This window comes from Aethalodelphis obliquidens, unplaced genomic scaffold (assembly GCF_003676395.1).
Source record: "Aethalodelphis obliquidens isolate GAN/ISIS:26980383/991018 unplaced genomic scaffold, ASM367639v1 scaffold15, whole genome shotgun sequence".
In the NCBI taxonomy this organism is placed as follows: Eukaryota; Metazoa; Chordata; class Mammalia; order Artiodactyla; family Delphinidae; genus Aethalodelphis; species Aethalodelphis obliquidens.
In genome coordinates this window covers 2433068-2449478 of record NW_020837959.1, presented here as the reverse complement: position 1 = coordinate 2449478, position 16411 = coordinate 2433068, and the positions used below count along the sequence as shown (strand labels likewise).

Here is a 16411-nt window from a genome sequence, read left to right as displayed (position 1 = left end):
AGCTCGAATGCAGGCTGTCATTAGCCTGCTGTCAGTGTCAGGAGCGTAACTGGTTTAAATGGGGAGCGTGTTCTGACCTTCGATCTGCCAGCAGCGCTCTCCGTCCTGTCCGGCTCCTGAGATATTGGGGTTCCTTTCCGTTATCCCCGCCGGTCAGTACCCAAGCCCCAGCGTTAAAGTACGGCTGCCTCTGCTGTCTTGTCAACAGCAAACTCTATTTGGAGAACGCGCCTTGCCTTTGAGCAGCCTGGGAAGAAAGAGGAGGTGAAGAAGTTGGCCACGGGCTCATAAAAACGTGTAAGTGCGCAAGTATGGGTAGGAGAGCGTGTGGCTCACTTCTGTGACTCAGCTGAGGTCCCCGAATGCAACGCCTCCCGGTCCTGTCTGCCGGGAGGAGCGGTGCCGTCACAGGTGCTCGCTCACCTGGGTGAGAGTCCGTGAGCACCTGTGGGACCTGACGACTCCATCCTAAAAGACCTGTGGCCCTTCATCTCCCCTTGCACGACTCATCCTGTCAGGTTTCCGGTTCCTATCCTGCCCTCCTTTCTTCCCCCAACTCCCAGCCCCAGGAGGACAGGTCTCACCGCAGCTCTGTCAGAGATCAGAGTACTTGGTCAGAGTCCACTGGGGTTGTTCATCTAAATGGGCGACCGTTTTGTCCATCAGTTATTCCACTGCCTTTAGCTAGGGACAGTTTGAGGACCATTCCAGAATCAACGCATCTATTTTGGGTGCCCTTGAAATGTTAAACAAAGGCAACCAAATGGGCTGGATTTCCCACCCAGTTTATTGGGGAGAAGGGTTTTGTTCTGTGTGGAGTGGCTGTGATCTGCACTTCCTCTGCCATATACCCTGTCTTGCTCATACTATGTTGGAATGATTTCCTTAATTTCTAAAGCTGCATGTACGGAAATGGCTTATATTTCCTGTTTTGATAAACTAATAGAACTTTACTGGGAACCTTGTTCCCAAGTTGGCTTTCTCTTTGTTGGCTTCTTTTTAGATTAAAAGGATAATTTTAGAAAGTCCCGCCTGCCCGGAGTTGTGACAAACGCTTGTATAAATTTTTTTTACCTAAAATAGGAAAGATGATTACTTTTTTACAAAAAGGAAGGTCTGTCTTTTATGTTAGTCGGAATGGGTTATTCAGTAGCCCTCCATACAGGAAGCTTGGGTTGGATGCTGGGGACAATCCAATGGTAAACTATCTGTAAATTCCCTCCAGATTTGCTCTTTTTGGCTGGAGGTATGTTGGCTTAAAAGGCTTTCTTGGACAAGACGTTTCTTGGAACATGTGGAGGACAAAATATTCTTTCTTTGGGGACAAATGAGTTTTGTTCTTGCATCTTCATGTAAATTTGATTAACACTCGTTTCTTCTGTGCAAGTTGAGAACAATGGTGAGCATTTTTTCTTTCATTTATGTGTATTGTATCAACTTTAAAGAGATTCACATCTGCAGAAAACTGGGCGCACGTCTATGGATTTGTTCTCTGAATATACAGGGATGGTTCACACTGGTAGTTAAGAAAGAGCTAGTCTTAAAGAGCTTAAGTCATTTGTGTGTATTATTTTCTGGCATCCAAGTGGTTCTTTAAACCTATTTTTAAATGTCCTAAGTATCTGACATGGGGAGAAGTGGCAGTGAGCAGTTCTCTCTGTGTTTGGAAGAGGGGCTGCTCCCCGGACACCTGCACGGGGTACCCACTTTTCACCGGGCTGCCGAGGAAATGCTTTTCCTCTGTGCCCGCTGCTGCGCCATCCCTGATGAAGGCCATGTGACAGCGGCTCCTCCTGATGCCAGCGGATTGCTCAAAGAGGATGCAGGACGGCAGTAAGTGGGACCGGGCGCTCCCTCAATCCTGCAGCCGCTCCCCTTGATCCCTACTGCGACTCTTCCCTGAATTCCAGTGAGAAATGGCAGAGCAGTCTCTGCAGGCAGCCAGAGAGCCGGTGGCCCAAGGCGGAAAGTCTCTCCTTGACTCTGATAGATGCCTGGTTCAGGAAGCTAGAACCTGGCTTTGCGTAGAACATTCCATGACTTTTGTTCTCCCAGAGAAGAAAGACTCCCCGGGGAGTCTAGACCACGCATCTAGGGTGATTTGTATGCCTGTAGGGTGAACTAAAGCCCGTGCAAATAGATGTATTTTTAAATCATTCTATGAGGTAGCGCCTCACACCAGTCAGAATGGCCATCATCAAAAAATCTAGAAACAGTAAATGCTGGAGAGGGTGTGGAGAAAAGGGAACCTTCTTGCACTGTTGGTGGGAATGTAAATTGATACAGCCGCTATGGAGAACAGTATGGAGGTTCCTTAAAAAAGTAAAAATAGAACTACCATACGACCCAGCAATCCCACTACTGGGCATATACCCTGAGAAAACCGTAATTCAAAAGGGTCATGTACCAAAATGTTCACTGCAGCTCTATGTACAATAGCCAGGACATGGAAGCAACCTGTGTCCATCATCAGATGAATGGATAAAAAAGATGTGGCACATATATACAAAGGAATATTACTCAGCCATAAAAAGAAATGAAATTGAGTTATTTGCAGTGAGGTGGATGGACCTAGAGTCTGTCATACAGAGTGAAGTAAGTCAGAAAGAAAAGCAAATACTGTATGCCAACGCATATACATGGAATCCCAAAAAAACGGTCCTGATGAACCTAGTGGCAGGGCAGGAATAAAGACACAGACATAGAGAATGGACTTGAGGACACAGGGGCTTGGGAGGGGGAAGCTGGGGCGAAGTGAGAGAAGCATCAACATATATCCACTACCAAATGTAAAATAGTTGGCTGGTGGGAAGCAGCCGCATAGCACAGGGAGACCAGCTCGGTGCTTTGTGACCACCTAGAGGGGTGGGATAGGGAGGGTGGGAGGGAGGCTTAAGAGGGAGGAGCTATGGGGACATATGTGCGCATATGGCTGATTCACTTTGTTGTACAACAGAAACTAACACAGCAGTGTGAAGCAATTATGCCCCAATAAAGATGTATAAAAATTTTTTTTAAAAAGTGTAATGATGCCAAAATTCAGACAAGGCTCCTAAGAAAAGAATTCCCATATAGAAAGCTAACCCCAAAAACCTCTTGTTCAGACCTCTCCATGTTGCCCCGGGAAACCATCTGTCGCATTCCATTTGAGTAGAATATGATCCAGGGTTTCTAGAAAATGTATCCTATGGCCTTACATTGCCAGTTGGCTCCTAAGCGTTCCAGGCCGTTTCCAATTCCTAGAATTTCTAATCACAGCAATGCTGGCTACTAATTCGGGACAGGATAAAATTCAGCAAAAAAAAAAAAGTCTTAAAAGGATGCTTTGAGTAAAGAAAAGAGAACTCCCATTTTTTGGCACTGCGATTGAGTAGAAGCTCAAACTGTGTCCTGGGTGCTCAGAGCCACCCTACTCGTGCCCCAGGGGGCAGGGGGCAAAAGATGTCGAGGGCTGGCCCTTGTCTAGGATGGACATGCCTGGGTCCACATTAGGCAGGGACACGGTGACCCTGCAGGAAGTAGTACTTTTCTTCCACTGAAGAGATGGCTCCGTGGTTTGCAGTTGCCTCATTGTCTAGAAGCAAATTCCCCTTTCTCCATGCCAGCCCGTTAGCCTAGCGCAGTGCTCCAGACTTCACGTGCTTACCTGGAAATCCTGCTAGAAAGCAGGTTCTGACCCGGGAAACCTGGGGCGGGGTCTGCAATCCTAACTAGCACCGAGGCGGTGCTGATGCTGCGTCCACACAGCAGGCTGGGGGTAGCGAGGGGGTAGACGGAGCAGCGGCATGTCAAGCGCGATGGATCGCCTCTTTGACACTGTGTCTGAGCCCGCGCCTCTAATCAATCAGCCTCTGTCCTCTCCCCATTCCCCTCCCACTCCACTCCTTCTTCGCCAGTATGGGTTTTCTTCCTATTAATTGTTGCAAGGATTACCTCCCCTCCATCTCTTCCAGGTGCAGCTCAGAGACGTTCCTGGTCTGCTGGGCTTCTTACGTTTATGCTGCTTCTCTCTTACTTCCCAAAGCTTATGTTTCACATTGAGTTTTCAAAACTACTCCTATCAGCTCTGCAACACTTTCCGTGATGTCGAAATTCATTGTCCCTTAACTCCACTCAATCTTCTGTAATGACCTACCTGGGAAAAGAATCTAAAGAAAAGTGGATATATGTATATGTATAACTGATTCCCTGGGCTGTACACCTGAAACTAACAAAACGTTGTAAATCAACCGTACTCCAATAAAAGTTAATTTTTAAAGAATGGAAAATTCCTGTAAAAAAAGAAATTCACGTCCTTCCCCCGTGTCCCAGCAAGCTAAATTCCTCTGCCTTCCCTGGAAGGAGCGGATGAGGCCAGTGGGGCTGGTCTCTAGTCTGGTGGCGGAAGAGGTGGCTGCCAGGATGGGAGTGTCCTCAGTGATGCTCGTTCATCTGCTGACGGAAGTAGCGATTCATCCCCCCGGTGCCCCTCCTTCCACAGTTTGGAAGTTAGATCCACGGTCTGAAATGATCACGCATCTTGGTAGCAGCGGAGATGGTTCTTGGTTGAGAAGTAGGATTCAGGATGTCCCAGGCCATGGGCTGTCTGTCTTGGACGATAACTCAGCAATGAGTTGAGATGGAGTCCTGGCCCGGAAGCAACGTGGGTGCATCCTAAGGGTCATGAGAAGGGTGGGTTCCAATTCGCTGCAATCCTAGCTGCTCCGAGTCCTGGTGATAACGATGCTGGACCTGAGGGCTGGCGGCTCCCCGTCTGTCCCCACGGTTCCAGCAGCAGAGGCCTTGGGTTACACGGCAGGAGGTCGGCCTCTCAGGGTGGGCATGTACAGAGGAACGGGGCACAGCACAGCGCAGGAGAAAGGCCGGTGCTCAGTCCTGTCTGTCACCAGGCGTGATTTAACATGTGGGACTTTCTTCTCTCTTATTCGCTCCGAACCACCCCCTTCTTCATGGCACTTTTTGCCATAACTGAAATGATGGAGGTTTCGTTCTCGTCTGCTGGTTTACATGGTCTCTTCCCCACTGTGTACCCGCGGCCAGCACCATGCATCACCCAGAGTAAACACTGGAGAAGGAAGGAAGGGAGGGACGGAGGGACGGAGGGAGGGAGGGAGGAGTGAACTTGCAAAGTGAAAAGGTGGATAAATGATCTCCTTCCAGCTGCCATATGTGTTTGGAACTGCGAGTTAGGCTTCCTTGGCTGACGCAGTTGAAGGAAAGTGTTTCCCTGAACGCTCCGGGCTGGGAAGTGTGTGCTGAAGGCTCCTCCGGGGCCCGGAGCCCGGGTGGGTTTCTGTGTGACGGTGGGGCAGGAGGAGCCCGTGCGTGTTGGATTCGAGCGTTCTCCAGGGATGGGAGTCCTTGCAGTCTTCATGAATCTTCAGCAGCATTGGTCCTACGGGGCCGTGAGCGCTCGTCTGCGCTGGGATGAAGGGTGTCCAGACCAGGGCGAGCGTTTGGCCTGCTCGGTGAATAGATGGAGCTGGTCCGGGACAGTGAGTCTCCAGGAGCCTCCTGGCCCTGGGAGCTGCATCTCCCACTGAGATGCTGGACCTTGACCTCGGTGACCTGCAGGGGAGCTCAGGGAGAGCTGCTGCCGGAGTATTGCTCCACACCGTGTGACCGACGGGGATTCGGACTTGAAGTGAGGAACTAATGGAGGATTGAATTGATGTTTCTGAGAGAGCTTGGACCTCTCGGTGAAATCATGCCCTCCTGGAAACTCTGAAGCTAAGGTGTGAGCCAGGGCCAGCTTGTCATCTTGGAGGTGGGGGGCGGACTCTTGAGGTGGGTGTGAGGTGGGGAGGAAGCTTGTCACCTTCGTTAGGAGCCGACAGGAGGACCACGGTCGGTCTTTGAGTCGTGCTGAGCAGTAAACGCGGGCGTGGACTCAAGGGCTTGGGTTGGGCACTGGTTGGACTGAGCTTTTTTTGGGGGGGTGGGGCTGGAACACAGACGCAGGACCCCACGTAGCACTTCAGACACTCCTCATCCGAGGCCCTCAGGAGGGTATATGTACCTTGAGAATGTTCCAGAGCCCAGGTCCTGTCGGAGGAATGCCAAGGCTCAGCCTGCGACTTGTTCAGCCTCTGAGAGATGTCTGGAGCACGTGCCCCGCCCTAGTGAAGTAAATACTTCTGTTCATCCTGGAGACCTGACATTCCAGAGGGAGGTACTTAGGGCTCTTGTCGCTGTTGGAATTCTTACGAGCCCCTCTGTGGGCTATGTAAGATGCCGATGGGAAACACGCACGGGAGGGCTGGAGTTTCCATGATGGAGATTGGCTTGTTGGGTGGAGGGCTGCTTCTCTACAATGTCTCCCTCACCTCCTGTGTCGGGCCATGCGCACATGGTTGAAAAGCATCGAGGCCAGGAGTTTTCAAGCCTGTAAGTCTTAGTTCCAAAAGCAGAAAAGTGCTATTGAATTTTGAGCGGGTTGTGAAGAACTCATTGCTATAACTAAATCCCGTGCATGTCCTAAACCTAGAACAGAAAGTCTGTTAGATCGATTTGAAACGATTAAAGTCATTTCAACCATTGATTTATATACAGGGATTTGGCAAGTGGCTTTGAAATCGAAATTAAAAAGAGCCTGTGAAACACCAGATGGGGAACAGGGGTCTACGCTTCACCCCTCAGCCTGAGGAGTCCCCCTACCCTTTCCAAACAACTGGTAAATGAATTATGATTGTGTGAGCCAGGGCCACCTTGCCAGGGCACCTATTCGCGTCACGGTCGTACATGGTACAAAGGACAAATGCGGCGGCCCATCCGGGCTCCTGTCACTTTGGCGCTCATCGTCACCCGCACGCCGATGGCGTGGCACGGAGCTGGTCGTAAAACAACCAAATACGCAAAATTGTGGGATTTAAACAGGAGCCCCACTGAAGTTAAACACTGAAGCCATAAAAAAAATTGGCAAATACCTTGTATCGTATTTGGAGGACATGAAAGGATTTTATCCACGTTTGCTCTTACGTTGTGGAGCTTGGGCTGTCCCACTGCCTTAGGACAGAAGGATAACCAAGAGGTTCAAAAGGCTTTAGAGGCGCTGGTTTCTCTAAAGGGTTTGAGATTTTCAGATTGTTTTGAATTCTTCAAAGTAGTGACTGATGCCACCGGTTTTAGATGAGGTAAAGAATGATAATAAGAACAAAAACTGAAACTCTCAAATGAGACCTCTCGGTAGAGAGTAGTTAGCAAAGGAAAGGAATGTGTCACCTCTACAGAAAGGACGGTGCATTGCCGATGAGGTCTAAGGTCAGCTCTGGCCAGATGGTGTTGAGTCAGGGTTTACTCGTGTGCCCGCTAAGGTTGACCGTCCAGGAAGCCTCGTGCCGGTAGGAGCTGCCGAGGTGGCCAGGCAGCCCCATCTGCACCTCGACGTGAACCTTCGGGAACGGGGAAGATGCCGGCAGACGTGCTAACACAAAAAACAGGCAGAAAACTTCAGAGGGAGTCCCCAAGTGACCCCCTGTTCAGTCACTGAGACAACTCAGGGGAGGATGGAGTCGCTATGGTGAAATGCGGTTTTGTTTAAAGCTGGGATGGGTTCTGTTGTCGGGAAGTGTTGTCTGCTCCGTAAGGTTTGGCCGAGTGCTCCCCAGAGCTCACCGCGCCCAGGGTCCCCACCAGATGGGCTGCATGGGGGATCCGAACGGTCTGGCCAAGAGTGACGAGCCAGACGGAGGTTCCCCAGTGACCAGCTGTGCTTACTCGCCTGTCGGGGGTGACGGGGGTGGGAGTGGGCAGGGCCGACACTTGGCCGAGCAGAGAGCGGGGAGAAGACGGCCAATCTGATTGTCGTTTCCTACTCAAAATATTTAGTGCTGTGGACACCGTCTGAAAGGAAGAGCTCAGACACGGTCCAATCTCCAAGCCCATCTTTTGCCTGAAGTTCTGAGATTGAGGGCAAGAAATCAGTGCATTTTTCCTCGCTGGAGCCGTCCAGCCAGAGAGCTCGCCCAGTCATCCACTAAAGTCATCAAGGAGTTCTATCTCGGTGTCTGATGAAAAGTTCACGGAGGTCACCCCAACCCGACTTAATAAATACTTAAGAGAAGCCTCTTCCCCAACCCCTCCTCTTCGGCACCCCAGATGAGCACGTCTCAGGGAAAGGGAAGGGGCGCGGGGCTTCTCCGTGGATGGCGGGTACCCTGTGATGGAGGTGAGGGTTTGTCGTCCTACCAGGTGTATTTGCAAATCCTGCCTCCGGATCAGAAGCCCCTTCTCCCTGTAGCTCACCGGGACCCGTGCTGTGTAACGGGGCCTGGAGCGCCCTGCGCGCGTATCTTAAACCCCATCCTACTCAGCCTTGGACGCCTCCTCCCAGAATCCATCCCCCACCTTGCCAGGCAGAATGAAGGGCTGCTTCCTACGTGCCTGGACTCCTCCTCCAAGCCAAAGGGCTTAACACAGTATCCAAGGCTCACTTCCCGTGGGATCCCTGGATCCAGGCAAAGTTCTCCTTGACTTTCGAGCCCCAGGATCTAGCTTGGTGTCTGGCATTTAATAGACACTGAAAAAAGGCTTATTGACCGTAGAAGGTACAGCAGCAAGAGCGACCTTGATGTAAACTGTGGACTTTGGGTGGTGATGGTGTCAGTGGAGGTTCACGGATGGTAACGAATGTCCCGTCTGGTGAGGGATGTTTTCGGTTGAGAGGTTGGGGCCCGGGGGAGCTGTGCATGAAGTCTCTGTACCTTTTGCTATGGACCTAAAACTGCTCTGAAAATTAAATTCTATTTTTTTAAAGACGTACTGAAAGTTTTGAATGAGTAGTTGTTAGAATTGGAAGGGCTCTCAGCACCTGACATGATGACGCATGGTGCAGCTGCAGTGTTGCGCTAACTTCTCTGCTTTGTGTTTCATTTTTGCAGGGCGTGAAGAAGTTCGATGTGCCCTGTGGAGGGAGAGACTGCAGTGGGGGCTGCCAGTGCTATCCCGAGAAAGGAGGATGGGTAAGTCGCAACACTGCAGTATTATCTTCCTTACACATCCATTTTGAACGAAGTGCCGCATCCTGCCTGGTTAAGTCCTTTGCATACATTCCTAAGAAATTTAATACAGGCGCGTTCTTTCCCACAAAGCAAACAATAATATAATGCAAAATTGGGTCGATTTATACCACTTTCTTAATACATTGAGAACAGCGTTAACTTTCTCAAGCCTCTTTTCTCTTGTTTGTTGTCACAAATACACGTGTATGCATATAGGTACCCATAATGCAACTGCGTTTTATATTTCTATCATATATAAGCATATATATATGTGTTTTTTTACAAAAACATATATATATGTTTTTGTAAAAACACTGCCTAAAGAAAGCATAGTCGCATTTATACCACAATAGCCATTTAAACTGGAGGGCGCTGCGATTATACCGCTGAGAATCGCTTTGGCTTTTAAAATGATCCCACTCATTCCCTGAATGCCCTTTATGTAAAGCCCACTTCATAGGTAAGTCAGAGAAAAACGGTCCCCCCAAATTATCACCGTAACATCTGGCAGAGTTTGAAATACGGACCTGATTTTGGGTGTCATACGTTCAATCAAAGTGTAGCCTTTAAAGCTGATGTTTGAGTCTTGGTATTGCTGATTTTAAAAAGGAATTGTTTACACGTCTAAGCCCATTTTGGTGTGTGGCACTGTGGGAAGCAGTATTTCGTTTTACATCACAAAGTCTTCTGAGTCCTTACGCTTTGGAATCACGCAGTTCCCTCTAGGACTCATGCTTGTCCGATGCCAGGTAGTAGGAGGCCACTGGGGCTTCTCGCCTGCGTTGCCCTGTCCTTGTTGGAACCAGGAATTACAGCCATCCTCGGGGGCTCCAAATGAGTCTCACCAAGTTGAATTCTAAAGTCAGTTTTCAAAGTAGCCGTGCTCCATCCCTACCCACCAGGAGGAAGAGACGTCTGGTTGGAGACCTGCCTCTGAGGTTGGGTGTCATACCCTACATCCTTCCCTACCTGAGTCGCCCCCAAAAGTCAAATACGTAAAAGGCGTGGCAGGGAACCCCTTTATAAATGTGGTGGGCTTATGTACTAACATGCGACTCCCCATTATTTTAGTGGCATAGCTCACAGTTGAGGAGTGATCTTCTGCCAGGAGATCAAAGCTTCCGTCTCCACGGGCTGTGTTCATCGTGACAGTTTCTGCTGTTGTTGCTTTAATAAAGGGTTCCTCTGCTTGGAGTGGGGACTTTATGCTTAAGCAGTTGCTAGTTGAAGATGCTTTATCAGCATTTAACAAGGAGAAGTATTTTTAAATATATGGAAACCGTTCCATGAGACTTAAATTCCCCTGGGGTCCCTTGCTATAGATTTTCCCAGCGATGGTTCTGGGGCAGTGGTGAAAAGCCTGACTGCGGGGCTCTCCCCTCCCCAGCGCTTGGCTAGCTTAGCCTTCTGCGGTCACAAAGAAGGCAAACGAGTGTTGTACAAGCATCTGTGAGACATGCCCGAGTTGGAGGGACCCCAGCTCTGATAGGACCTGCATTCTCCCTGGGATCTGCCAAACAGACCCAGACTGAGTAGAAGGGGGCTGGGTCTGTTCTTTTTCAATCTTTATGATTAGTTAACGTAGAACCAATACGTGAACATAACTCCCATAATGCTTTTGCAAGAACGCCGTTCTTCCATAAAGGTAGTTCATTCTGATTATTTCTGTATGTGATGCCATCTGCACAGCAGTGGATTCTTAAATGACGCTGAGGGTCTTCTCAAAGAGGTCATCAGAAGAGAATCTGCAGGTCCCCTAGTTTACAGCAGAGGTGTTATTTCCTGTCATCCCTGATTAAGAAAATACCTTGTCTCTGTTTCTACGCATTGCCAAAAAGTAGAAAATGACACCTTCTGGTTAATTTCATTAACATGAGTGACCTAGCATGGGCTTGACTCTCCTTCAGACACATTATCAACCTTGGTCAAACTAAGTTGAGACTTGGCAGTTGTCCGGGTAGTTTGTTCAAGAGCCAGGGCCAGCGGTACCCCACCAGGGGACTGGCCTGCAGGTGCCACTCTCTGGAGCGTTTGGAGTCACGAAGAGAGACGTAGACCCCGTTCCTGGACCCCACAGATCCAACCCCAGTGGTTCTAACTGTCAGCACCCGGGGCTGCCCGACTGATTCAGGTGTGCTATTGAATATTGATCAGTAAGGTGATAGGAATGGCTGACGGTAAGAGATCAGAAGAAAACCCAGTGAGGAGAAATAACTAACCCCATTTGTCATTGTCTACAGGGTGAGCCCAGCGTATTACTGAAGATATTTATTGTTAGGACAGTCGCATGTACTTTACGCAGTCATTTATGAAAATAGAATGTCCGTGTCCATTCTACGAACCTGGTGTGTGTATATTACATATTTGTTCATTAACAAGTCTGCCCGAATGGGATCCTATCGAAAGCAGAGCTATTTCTGCCCTGCTCTTGGATGGGTAGTATTTTTCAGAAGTCATGTAATACACAAAAATAGCCGTGGGGTGGATTCTGCCACTCCGAGAGCTGTGTGCATAGTTTGTTCTTTCCCACAGCTTCCCCTGGGGTCCCTTGCTGTCTGTTTTCCCCTCGGTGTCACCGTAGCAGCTGTGACGGGGCCTGGCTGCAGAGCCGCGCTCCCCGAGCTCCGGGCTCACTCTGCCTTATATGGGCGCGGGGTCCAGTTAATGTTTTCCTCGCCATGGTGACAGCCAACACCAGAAACTGTATGTCACTGGGTAACTTGTAGACTCTACGCAGAAATCACAAAGGTACTGTGGATTCTGGTTCCAAAGGACTTCTCGTCCTAACCGAGAGAGCAAGCTCTGTATCGAGCCAGACTCCCCGCCCTGGAGTGGCGGGAGGCGCGTTGTCACAGGAAGAGAATTGCGTCTCGCAGACAGAGCCAGCCGCCCCGTGGACCATTCCAGCAAATCGGTAGAGGGGGCAGGAAGGGGGGGAGCTGAGGCCCAGCGGTCTGCGCACCCTTCGCTCCCGGGCCAGCGCTGGGAGGTGCAGAGGGTGCCCTAGCCACACCTGCCAGTTCTCATGGGAGGACAGTGACATTTGGGGCTAAGTGACTTGCTCCAGTCTCAGTCCAGAACCGAACTCGAGCTCTCCGACTTTCAGATGAGTTTGTGTTCCAGTCCAGTAATCTTTTGTGTCTGCACACCTCTGGCCAGATGTTAACCTATATGGAGGAGATTCCAGGGGATGGGGGGAAGCACACAGTCAGAGAAAAGAGGTTTTGCTGTCTTGACTCAAGAGTTGTGATTCTCTAGCCAGTTTTCCAGCCATCTCTTCAGTTGCTTAGTGAATCCAAAAGGTAAATAACTTGAAGAAGTGAGTTAACGTGGTTAGATCTAGAGACTGTCATACAGAGTGAAATACATCAGAAAGAGAAAAACAAATATCGTATATTAAGAAATGAGTTAAGACTTTGTTGTTGTTAGAGGGTTTCTACTTCAAATAATCCCTATTAAGTGTACTGGAGTAATTAGAAAGTGTAAGTCCTAATCCAGCAGTACTCCACAGGGTGCTGTCCACAACGAAAGGCAACTAACTAAATTCTCGGACTTTCTCCACCGCTAATGGTCACATACTCGTCACACCAGACAAAGATGTCCAGCCCCCATATCTTTTTCTATTCTTTTTGCTTTTTTACTGAAGTATAGTCGATTTACAACAATTCGGGTGTACAGCCAAGTGATTCAGGTTTAAATATATGTATGTAAATCTGTATTCTTTTCCAGATTCTTTTCTGTCATAGGTTATTACAAGATATTGAATAGAGTTCCGTGTGCTATGCAGTAGGTCCTTGTTGTCTATTTTAGACATAGTAGTGTGTATCTGTTAATCCCAAACTCCTACTAATTTATCCCTCCCTCCCCTTCCCCTTTCCCCTTTGGTAACCGTAAGTTTGTTTTCTATGTCTGTGAGTCTATTTCGGTTTTGTAAATAAGTTCATTTGTATCATTTTTTTAGATTCTACATATAAATGATACCATATGATACCTGTCTTTCTCTGACTTACTTCACTTAGTAGGATAATCTCTAGGTCGATCCACATCTCTGCAAATTGCACAATTTCATTCCTTTTTATGGCTGAGTAATATTCCATTGTATATATGTACCACATCTTCTTTATCCATTCCTCTGTTGACGGACATTTAGGTTGCTGCCATGTCTTGGCTATTGTAAATAGTGCTGCTATCAACATTGGGGGGCATGTATCTTTTCAAAGCATGGTTTTCTTCGGATATATGCCCAGTAGTGGGATTGCTGGGCCATATGGTAGTTCTATTTTCAGTTTTTTAAGAAACCTCCACACTGTTCTCCATAGCGGCTGCACCAATTTACATTCCCACCAACACTGTAGGAGTGTAGGAGGGCTCCCTTTTGTCCTCTTTTTCTTTTTTTTAAAGAATGGTAACATTTTTATTTATTTATTTTTTTAATTTTTGGCTGTGTTGGGTCTTCGTTTCTGTGTGTGGGCTTTCTCTAGTTGTGGCAAGCGGGGGCCACTCTTCATTGCGGTGCACGGGCCTCTCACTATCACGGCCTCTTTTGTTGCAGAGCACAGGCTCCAGACACGCAGGCTCAGTAGTTGTGGCTCACGGGCCTAGTTGCTCCGCGGCATGTGGGATCTTCCCAGACCAGGGCTCGAACCCATGTCCCCTGCATCGGCAGGCAGATTCTCAACCACTGCGCCACCAGGGAAGCCCTGTCCTCTTTTTCTATTCTTTTTCTTCTTTCTTTCTCTACGCACGGTGGAGATGGAAGGTAGTTGAGCTGCAAGCATCAGAGAGAATTTCTGTTACAGAATTTCTGTCACAGCAGAGTGACTGCCTCCATGTGATACAAAGCTTCATAGTATAGAAAACAGGAGAGGCATCTGATTCAACAGACAGAGATGCCTTTGCCTTTGTGCATTACCTCACCAAAAAGGTTGTGAAGTTCTCAGATTTTTCCAACCGAGGTCAATTTTAATTCATTATCTCAGTTACTCAGTCAGGTTCCTGTTCCCCTGACACTTTTTTGACCATAAACTCAGATCAGATAGGCGATTTCAACCTTTTAATGGCATTAACTTTCGCAAGACGCCTGTTTTCCTAGGCAATCAGGTATTCAGAAATTGGTTCATACAAAGACCGAGTAAGGCCCAAACATTGGGAATTACTGAGGTGGTTAGACGGCCTGTCGAGCTGCGGTGGGAAAAGGAGAAACCACCACTGTGACTGGTCCCAGAGGTGAACCACCAACCCGGAGGGAGGGACCCGGCATCTCCCCATCACTGTGCAGTCATCCCCCCCATGTTCGCCCTCCACGGGCCTGGCAGCAGGAGCCCCAAGACTGGAGCCTTAGCTCCTGGAAGGGTGCAGTTGACAAGCTCACTCACTTAAGCAAAGACTGAGAACCGGCGCAAGTTGTGCTTGGCTGTTGCATTTTTTTCATGTAGCTAAGAGTTTCCCACAGTCTGTGGGTCCCTGGACTTGGGTCAAAGTATGAGCAAATAATTCTCGACCTCACAAGATTCCTTAAATTCAACAATATAAATCAAAGTGAGAGAAACCGGAGAGAAACGGAGTGAGAGAGGAAGCAAAGTGTGAACACAAAGCTCTCGGAGATGGGTGGTGACGGATGGATGGGGTGCAGGAGACTCAGGCTTTGGCCCTCGCCTGTCAGCCCAGGTAGGCAGCAACCAAGAGATGCAGGAAGCAGACGCGTAGCATCAGGGAAGGGAGCAGAGGGGCCCTGAGCAGCTCTGAACCACAGTCACTGTGGCAATAAGGTCTCTTCCAAGGAGAGCTGTAGTCTCGCTGATGGCGGTATCTTCTGTCGTGCGTCGCTAATCGTAAACCTTACCCTCAGATGTGTATAACTGGGCTGTGGCAATAAAACTGAATTGTTTTCTTTGAAATGCTCAGTATACATCTAAAGGCCGGTTGACCACTGCGGAGCAAAGGGAGATGCTCAGAACATAGATCTTCCAGATGTGTGTGCTGTGTGTGCTCTGCCACTCCGGTGGGTTCCCCTAAGCCACATGGCCATCTGTCTCAGCTCTGGGGAGACACGTGCGAGCGCGAAATGAAAACATGAGTGCTGCTGTAGCAGACCTCTTTCCAAACCAGCTGCTGCCTTTCCAGGCAGATGCCTGTTACTGGTCTGCTCGGCAGACCTGACGGAATTCATCGTGCGCATTTTCTGCCCTGTCACAGCCCAGAAAGGGCGAAGAATGATTCAGAAATAGCAAAAACCCCTCCTGGCTTCTGGGCTTGTATAACCTTTGTCGACACATAGCTCTCACCTACTTTCAACATCGTGTGCTTATTTTTAGTGCGTCTCTGGGACGGCAGTGGTTCTGGCTAGCCCGATGCCGCTGTGGCTACAGCCAGCTCCATTACTGGGTTACTTTCTGTGAGGAAAACAGTACTTCAGCAGATGTAGACGCTGCCCGCCTAATTTGTACGTCGCACATAAGTGATGTGTTTTGTTTTTTGTTTTTTGCGGTACGCGGGCCTCTCACTGTTGTGGCCTCTCCCGTTGCGGAGCACAGGCTCCGGACGCGCAGGCTCAGCGGCCATGGCTCACAGGCCCAGTTGCTCCGCGGCATGCGGGATCCTCCCGGACCGGGGCACGAACCCGTGTCCCCTGCATCGGCAGGCGGACTCTCGACCACTGCGCCACCAGGGAAGCCCTAGAGTAGGACTTTCAATCAAGTGTTGTAGAAATGATTTAATTGTGCAGCTGGAGCAGAGAGAAGCAACTGTGGCATCTCTGGCTTTACTCCCCTGCTCCCAACCCCACCCCAGTAAGGGAAATGTTTAGTTTCAAAGCACCATTCTAACACTAGTCACAGTTTGATAGAAAACGGGCCAGTTTGGAGCCCATCCGAAAGAATATGTTATTAAATCCTGAAAAGACGAAATGTTAATACCACCTCACTGCATGGACTCAAAGAACATCATTATAGACAGAATCTGATGATTGAAAGTCAGCACTTAGAGAAAAAATGTATTTCCATGCCATTGAAACCATCATGTCCCTTATCTGAAGCATGACAAACTTTGTCCTGGACTCCCATGTTTCCTCCAGTAAAATACCTCATTAAATAATAGGGATCGTGAAAATCATGGGTGAAAATTAATCATCGTGGCTGTGGCCTAGCATTTATCAACCACAACAGGAATTGCCCACGACACTGCTGCTGTGGTAACAGCAGAGCAGATAATTGATTAAAAAAATGTAGTTAGTATTTACAGTAGGCACATGGTCAGTGATTAATAAGGAAGCACTGACACGTGGGCAGCTTAGTACCTGAGTGCAGAGGAAGAATTCTAAATGTTTACGTATTTTATTTATCCATTTGTCCCACTTCTGGTGAAACTACACACACACACACACACACACACACACACACACACACACACACACA

General features: G+C 48.8%; 1 protein-coding gene across 1 annotated transcript in view; it reads left to right on the top strand.

The window, feature by feature from the left end:
- The window catches only part of COL4A2 (collagen type IV alpha 2 chain), a 178500-nt gene that overhangs the window by 46229 nt on the left and 115860 nt on the right, over positions 1-16411 (top strand). Inside the window, exon 4 of the mRNA XM_027115841.1 lies at positions 8880-8960. Coding sequence (XP_026971642.1) covers positions 8880-8960 — 81 coding nt within the window. The remainder of the gene's footprint in view (positions 1-8879; positions 8961-16411) is intronic.